The sequence below is a fragment of the Gavialis gangeticus genome, unplaced genomic scaffold, assembly GCF_001723915.1.
Source record: "Gavialis gangeticus isolate Ggan-Ray unplaced genomic scaffold, GavGan_comp1, whole genome shotgun sequence".
Taxonomy (NCBI): domain Eukaryota; kingdom Metazoa; phylum Chordata; order Crocodylia; family Gavialidae; genus Gavialis; species Gavialis gangeticus.
In genome coordinates, this window is record NW_017729006.1 from 26,058,421 (window position 1) to 26,067,230 (window position 8,810).

Genomic DNA, 8,810 nt, shown 5'->3' on the forward strand with positions numbered 1-8,810 from the left:
GGGGGGGGGGGGGGGGGGGGGGGGGGAAAGCTGGGCTGTACACACAGGCTAGGTACAGACATTCAAAAAGCCCAAGGCAGAATTGATCCAAGTTACGTGGTTTCTGTAAGTGGCATAGTTTAGATGGGTTGTGAACAGAACACACATTTGCTGTTTGATGGGGGATGCAAATCTTAGACTGGATTTGGCCACTTTTAAACCAGTCTGTGCGCGCCAAACTTCTCTTCTGTTATGGGTATAGACTGGTTTCCAATCATTTATATGGGTAATAGCATAATGTCTGTACCTGGCCAGTGAGGGGGAGGTGGGAGCTAAGCCTCCCACTTGGCAGTGAGGACCTGGAGGGGAGGGGAGGGAACAGAAAATGTCTGCCCATGTGGCATGTGGTCCTTGGGTCTGTAACCTGTTGTGTGTGGCTCCTGGGTTTGCAGCCCTCAAGGTTTGTGGTCCACTGCTGTCCAGAAGTTGGACAGCCCCATATTAACATCCTGTTTTGATTACAAGTCAACCCTTTATTCCCCTCCAGAAAAAAAACATAAAAACCGAATTCTATCTGGCCAAAGGGTCTACCTATAATCAGACCCCCAATCTTGACTTTGACACTTGCAGTATTTTTGTGCATGCAAAATACAAAATGATTTTTTTTAGTGCTTTTTTTTTTTTTAGCATTTAGCACTTCAGAGTCTTTCCTTGGCAGTTCCAAGGACTTTATCTGTAGGGTTTGTCTGAGATGCAGTAAAAGCTGTTTTTCCTAAAAAAAAAATGAACCTGAAAATGTTGACTAGGCTAATGTGCAGGGTCTGCTTGTAATTGAAACAGTATAACAGTTGCCTACAATAGCAGGGGACTGAACCTGATGATGGGGGGGGAGGCTTTCCAATCCTACGTTCTTATATAGCTAAGCCTACGCTTTGATGTATGAACTCTAACTGACACACACAGATTTAGAAATCCATCAGCCCTAAAGAGCCACAGGAGGGGACATTAACTCCAAAGAATATGTGGTGGAAAGTTCCAAGAATACAGATGACTGCTTGAAGTACCTTGAAAAATGACACTTGCATCTGTGCATGCGAGTTAAATAATGTATCTTTAAATTTCAAACAAACAAGAGAAGGCAATTTTGTTTTTATTTTAACATTTCCTTTATGCAATAGGTTACTCCTACTCTTTTCTCATCAATATTTCTTTTTACTTAGTGCTCCTGGTAACCATATGTTGTGTGTTTTTCTCATCAGCACTTTTGTATTAGTAACTTGGTTACCCTGATGAAATGGAATAGGGAGGTAGAGAATGAACAGTCAGTTTGAGCATTAAAAAACCCCAAACCAAACCAAAACAAAACAAAACACTACATTAAAAATCTCAATCTCATCATAGTTGTTAAGATCAAGAGTAGGCTTCAAAAGAAATAAGGGTGCAAACTATAGTCTACTTGAAAAGCTACAAATCAAAATACTGCTTTGTAGTGGTAGTTGCTTTATTGCATTAAATGCCTCTTAAAAATGCTAACAGGCGAGCTGAAATTTGGGTTTCTAACACTGTCTGCTAACCATTTTGGTTGCTCTTTTAAGAAGGGCACAAGTGGTGCATGTGGGTGTGGCAACGCACACACGTGAAGTTGGTCTAGCTAGGTCTTTGACCACTATTGTAACAAGGGAGGTAGTGTTAAGATTTTAATTTGTTAAACAGCTTTATATCCCAGGTAGTTGACCATGCCCAAGACCACCTGTCAAGGTAAAATAATCATTAGGGTCCAATTCTTTAAAAAGATTCCTCTGATTTATTGGGTTTTGCTCATAACTGCAGTATTTTTTTCTAAGCAGTAACTTAAGATTTAGAATATATCTAATGATTAAATACCAAATCAGTCATCCCTAAATCATGACCTTGCTGTTTTCCTGCACCAATTCATATTCGCTTTGGTAATTTTAAGTAAGCCCTCTAAAATGTTCTAAAACCGTTTCAGCAAGTCAGCCATATCCTGATTCTGTGCCCTGAAAAGAACAAAAAACAACAGCAGCAATATTCCTTTAAGAAACCTGGGTATTTTATCTGTGTAATTATGTAATGTCTTAAATCTGATATTTTTCTCTTATGTTCATTTATTTACAGCATGGAACAGAAATACTGGTAAAAAGTACCCACTTGATTTTAATAGTTTTTAGGTCCTGCAACTCAAACACAGCTTCTCAGGTTCATCTGAGGTTAATTCTAACAAATCCTGTTTGACAGATAACTAACCATGAAAAACTTCAAGTTGAAAGCATCTCTTTTTAACTCTTCTATTACCCATAAATTAGAGTGGGATTCAAAGGATTAAAATTTGAACTGAGTTTTTCTTAATCGTGTAGACACATAAAAGTGACTTTATGCATGGGGTACATATTCAAAACAAGACTAGTCATAATTAAGAGGTTGTCATTACCATATATCATAAGACTCCTAATCAGCAGTATAAACATCTCTATTTTTGGTGAGACCTTGAACAAGGCGAGGGGGGAAGGCGGTGTATTTTTAAACGGAAGCCTTGTAAACCGACACTGCTTGGTATATATAAAGTCTTGCTTGTTTTGCCAAGTCTAATGTGCTATGTATGCTGCTCATAAAGAAGAGCTGCTAGGGAAAAGATGACCCTGCATGACTATGATCAAACAGAAGACAGACTCTTTGTGACAATTCAAGTATTATTCAGAAGTTATTTCATTATGTGTCTCTGCTGTGTCTGTCACCTTAAAATGAGGTATTTTCTCACTGTATGTTCATTGGGGGGATGCAATCTAGTATGCTCTCACTTTGTAAATACACAAAGCACACAACCTAAGGAAGCCATGTGGACAGCCAAAAACTACAAGATCTTGGACAATAATAAGTCATGGCAGGTAAGAATGATATTTTAATGTATATGAATACTGATGTCATAAATTTTAATGGTCATCACCACTTGTTTTCAGACTTGTGTAAGGAAATTTAAAATCTCAACTAAACTAAGCAATCTTCTAGACTTCAACTCCATTAACAGCAACTTTAAATTGAAAAGAAACATCCAAAAATCTGTTCTAACTTCTTAATGCTATTTCTGTAGAAAGAAGCTGCAAGTAAAATGCATAAAACAATGTAATGAATGTTTTTTTTTGTGAACTGTTATAAGGCCATGACAACATTAACCAGTTAAAAAGTTTAGCAAGGACTATTTTGGGCTTTTAAGCAGAGTGCTTTTAATATTATTCAGTTATAAGACAGTCAGGGAATTAAAAGTGCCCTGGGTCCAAAGTCTCAAACTGTCACATTCTCAGTTACAAAAAAGTAACAAAGACAGGACAAGGTATCAGTGTTAGGTTTGTAATCTGATATCGTGCAAAAACTCAAGGCTCATTTTCCCAATAGCATAGGGCAAATGTTTCATGAAAACAAAAATGAAAAGGCTATGTCATTACTTTTCTCTCTTTCAAACCCTCTTTTCATTTTGACGTGATTGCAGGAATATTATTTTCTAGGAAGAAACCTAGGGAAAAAGTGCTGTATCTGAAAGCCTGAAATGCAGTTTGTCTGTTTTGTTTTTTTAAACAAAGCATTAATCTCCATTTTGGCACTAGCTGTAACAACCCATATTTAAAGTGCATTTATCAGAGTTGAGTAATTAAGGTGTTTCCAAGGTTATGAGTTAGAGCCTGAGACTGGCCACTTCCCAGTTAAATCTGGTATCAAATGGGTACCCAGTCCTTCTCACTTGGGATGTCAAAGATGTGATGTAATACAATACTAGCCACATGACTTACTTATGTTCCACTGACTACAGAAAATGGCATCCTTAATCTTGTTAGTGATGCGCTGACTGTGCTCAGCAGATGTTTGACTTTGTAAAATGAGAGCTACCTTGGAAACCATAAGTTTTAAATGTAAATACTTTGCATATCATGGCAAAAAATTGTGAGGTAGTGTTACTAAGTCCTCATCTTAGACCATGGATCCAAAGTGGAAAACAGTTGATATGTGCTATTTTAATATTCTCAAAACAAAGAATTGATTAGGCACATATTTGTTTTTAGCATATTTTGCAATTCCAGAATTTTAAAAATGGTGACATAAAAAGTAGGAGGGGATTTTAAGACCTAAACATAATAGCTGGCATTTATTAAAAGAATAGGAAAGATTTACAGATCATGCCAAAATCTGAATTTCATTAAATAGTACAAGTATGTAATGATTTCCCTATTTCAAGGTCTCAGTCAAAATATTTACTGTGCTCACATCTGTGCTGAATTCCAACTATATTTTTGGAAATCTTAAGAGCATATGTCAAAGTTTGGTGAGATTATTCTTGGACATAGACTGACAGTGCTTTCTCTTGTGCTTTTTTAGAAGAGAGTACCTGTGCGTTGAGCTTAGGGCACTCTTGATTCTTCTGTCCTTGATTTTGTCCTACTGCAACAACACAGGTGGCAAACAGAGTCCAGAGACGCAGGGCTTGCATACAGGCTGCCAACAAAAACCAAGCAAACCTCTTTAAGAAATGGTCTGCTACATTCTCTGCTCTTTAGCATTTTCGTTGTACATAAATAAAAGCATGTACCCAGACAACAACTTTTTAGATCCAGTTGAAGTTACCCATATTTTAAGCTGTACTGATGCACATTTTTCATTTTTATCTACTTAAAAAAAATTAATCTATTCCATAACTCCATCAACCTATTTTTCTTTTTTTAAATCTGTACTGGTTTGAAATCTACACTCAGACATTTATGTAACAGACAATATACTCATTTGTCAGAACAAGCAGGCATAAATAACAGGGCTTGATAACTCTGGCTTAGAAATGCAAGCAGAAAACAGCACCAGTCTTACTGACATGAACAGCTCACACTTACCAGAGGGCTTTGCTGGAGCGGCTGCCGGAGCGAAAGAAAATTCTTCTTGCTTGGGAAACACTAATATAGCAGCACAAGGTGCAGTTGAGGGCGTTTCCAAATACAGCCTGACTAATCCCTGTGCAAAACCCCAGGGTCCTGTGACGCATATCAGCAATGCATGGCACTTTATTATGCTCAGTGATACAGCCTGACCGGCTTAGAGATGATCAGCTGGTGTACCAACAACAGAACCTTTGACCTTCACTGAATGAACAGCTTTCATGGATGCAGCAGACAAATCTGGATTGCTGTAACTGAGGAAGGCACTGGTTCCACAAGGCAAAAGACTATTTCCTTGGTATATTTCAACACTTTCCTTACCGAAGCTTCCTGTTTTCTTACCAAAACTTCCTTGCTTACAACTCATTAAGAGAAGGGGTACACAAATGCGTATGTACAGGAAACAAATTACAATGAACTACTTAGAGAGTCATTCCCTTGGCTTTAATTATGCATGCAATGACAAAAGAGGAAGTCAAGGAGCCTTGTTTGTCAGGATTTTTTGGGAGACGGGGCCTCAACATGCTTTCAGCATTTGTTATTAGGCACAATGTCAAACTGCAGAAAACAATAACTGGGGAAGGGAAAGAATGGCACTTTTAAAGGGAGTTATTTTTATTGTAAAAGAATAAAAAATGGAGGAGGCTGGAGAAATCAGAAGCTTGTACATTTAAAAAACATGAAATGTGTGAGGTCAGTGCTTGTGTTCAGCAGCGGCAGGCAGAAGTTCTCCCATACTACCCTACCATGCTGGCTTAAACAGATTTTTATTTTTTTTTAAGCCCTCAGGCCCTCAGAACCGAAAGTCATCAGGACAGTAGACAGTATGGCACTGGGTGCTATTTCTGCCAGACTGGATGACAGCGCACAAAAGAGAGAAAGAGACTAAAAAACAAAACCCTGCACAACAGAATTATAAAGCCTCATCTATGCTAAAGTTGCATCTAGAGTAGGGTGAACTGTGTACAATCATGGCCTGAAAGAACCAGCTTTAGGGAAATGCCATCTGTTCACCCTCATGCCCATCATTCCCTATCCTGACAATGTTAGTAACAAGAAGTAGTTAATCATTGTTTTAATGGGGTTTTTTTGGTGGAAGAAGGTAGGGAATCAGTTGGTTGCCTCCCTACTAGGAACTGAACAAAACCTCTCTTATACAAGTTGCTAAATTCTTTGTATAGACAGAAAGTTATTCCAGGATACATTCCAAGTATAATGCAACACTGCAAAAACTACACACAATCATTCAGAAACTTTGTTTAAATGGATGGTAGCCTATATAACCCCTGTTTCTGTTATCATGATGGCTATATTCTTCTTTTTATATGGATGCCCATGATATGCTCATAATTGTTTTTCAGCTGAAGCTTGATATATGTTAATATTCTGACTAAGGCTAAATAATTTTAGGAGTAAACTTAGCAGCTCATAGTAGAGAGTAGGATTTCTATTTTTAATAGATCTGTGAATTTGTAGAAAGCTGTCTAGTAACTGAACGTCTATTAACACAATATTTTCACTCTATATATCTGTGACATCAAAATGGAGTTGCGATTAATTCAGTCTGCAACACGGGTAGGGCCATTAAGATTCAGTGCTATGGACTGAAACTGATATTGTAATGTGGAGTCAGGTTTGTAAACAATGGAAAGAATGATGGGCTATCAGCACAGTGTGCGCGCTGCTTGGGCATTGCTTAGCCAGAGGAAAATAAAACTCAGAATACCAAGAAAGTTAGCTTGTTTCATAAAATTGTACTCACAGTTCAGCCTGTCATTCTTCCTTATGAATCAAAACCGAGCACGTTTACAGAGTAAACTAACAGCAATTATATCTTATTAGAAAAGCTAGTAAACAACATTACCAAAACATTTCCTAATTTGTAGGAGTATTCAATCCTAGTTTGTAGAAAGGTTAACAATATCGGATCCCTTAATACTGTAAAAATATCACGGCTAAAAATTAAAGAGGAAACTGCAAATAAAAACACAGTCTCATGAAAAATATAAAGGATTCTCTCTCATTTATTATTGTCACAAAGCACTCCGCCCTCTGGTTGTAACATGGCTATCTGGCTATTTATTATTGATCAAATCTTGGTCCTGTTGACCATAGTGGGATCAGGATTTGGCTTAAATTGCCATCAAACTTTTAAAAGACAAAACTACAATCCCAATAAACAAAGTCCAGCACAACCTCTGGATGATCTTTATTTTCAGAGTATTGAAGGCCATTTTAAAATATTTTAAGTACCACAGAGACTAAGGAGGGATAATTATTTCAGCAGATAGGTTCTATTTTAACTTTAACTCTGGCTACGGAGAAGAGCACGGATTTTTGTGGGAAACATTTTAGCTGTAAAATATTCTGAGACAAATCAACAGAACAATAAGTTATACTGGATTCTTTGTTGTTTGTATGTTAAAAACATGAAAATATGTTAAGCTGCATTTTCTGGTGTTGCTTTATGTCCTTGTCCTTCAGTTAACAGGTAGAGAAATTGAAGAGCCCTGCCATGAGGAATCTCATGACAGAGTGAGACACTGAATGCTTTATTTCAATCTAAAGCAAAAAAATGTCTTCTACTGCGCTGCACGTATGCTTCAAAGCTCAGATTTCATTGGGTCATTGTCTTCTCACAAGTATTACATAATATGTGATATTTTTACAGTAAATGTAAGGAGGTTGTACACTTTATTTTACTTCAAACTTTGGGTAACCAAGGTAAAATGACAAAAATAAGTCTCAGCTAACTTTTTTCATCTGTCGTCGATACAGTTTGCACATTTTAAGAAATCAGATATTTTCTGATCTTATGTAACAGTGGACTAAAAAGTGCATGCATAGCCTTCCAGAGCTTCAAAAACAACAGGCAGCAGCAAATGGATGAATTCTGATCAGTAAACCACACCCCCGCGAAGAATTCCTTCTCTGAAAGTTGCATTTCAGGTAGGTTGAGTGCCAACTCCGCCTTAATATTCAAGTATAAAAATGAAGCAAAAAAGAGCTACAAAACATCTATCTGAGAAGCCAATCTAAATCTTCCTGCCCGCCTGCTCCCCCCGCCTAACTTTATGGGTAATACACCAGTATCTTGATTCCAGCACTATATTTGAAACTCTTTCAGGTAACAGTATTACAGGAAAATGAGATGTTACCTGGAGTTACTATAAAACTGCTCTGATGGGCAAGCTTGCAGGAATTCGGGATTCAATGCTACCTACTTTTCCAGTAGAAATTTGGAATGTGGAAGAGAGATTATCAGTCATATCAGTGGATGACAGGAAGTTGGAAAACACTAACAACAGGATTCTCTATAATCACAACCAGGAAAGAAATAGGATGAATTTGAACACTTGTTTAAATTTAAAAAAAAAAAGCAGCTCATAAAACGTAATGAGATATGCAAGGAGATATTGACTAAGTAAAAGGAGATTGCATGTAAAGCAGTTCTGCTCTACTTACTTGTCATGTCTCATTTAGAGGCAAGGCAAGAATTAAGTAGACCAAGTGCATTAATTCTGGAAAGACTGTAGGAAAAAAAAAAGGGTGCAAAAACAAGAAAAGAGTGAGTCAGTAAAATCACAGTGTGAGCAAGTTGAAATGTGCAGGCTTAGGTTAAATACCTGGAACATCTTTTAAGCTACCAGACCTTACACATCTACCAAACACACTGCTACAAAAGGTGAGGAATCACTTTCAGAGGTGATATTAAATGCATTTTTAATTAGAAAAAAAGATCAAACTGCATATAATGAAAAAAAAAAAATCAAATGCATGTGATCTGTTTGTTGCCTTTTCCAACCTAACTACTTATAGAAGTGTATCAAATTAACAAATTGTCTCCCATGGCCTCCGATTCTCACTGCCACATATTTGCATTTTCACAGACCTGCATTT

General features: G+C 37.3%; 1 protein-coding gene across 4 annotated transcripts in view; it reads right to left on the reverse strand.

The window, feature by feature from the left end:
- The window catches only part of NT5C3A (5'-nucleotidase, cytosolic IIIA), a 50,536-nt gene that overhangs the window by 14,718 nt on the left and 27,008 nt on the right, over positions 1–8,810 (reverse strand). The window contains exons 1-2 of one of the 4 annotated variants that reach the window (XM_019509022.1): positions 4,869–4,975; positions 4,373–4,479 (exon numbers count right to left, since the gene is read on the reverse strand). The exons of 1 other annotated variant lie outside the window; for it this stretch is intronic. In XM_019509022.1, the coding sequence (XP_019364567.1) occupies positions 4,373–4,474 (102 nt within the window). In that variant the 5' untranslated portion in view covers positions 4,475–4,479; positions 4,869–4,975. Of the gene's footprint in view, positions 1–4,372; positions 4,480–4,868; positions 4,976–8,810 lie in introns of those variants that run through there. 2 more of the 4 variants (XM_019509024.1, XM_019509023.1) reach the window with 2 other exon arrangements.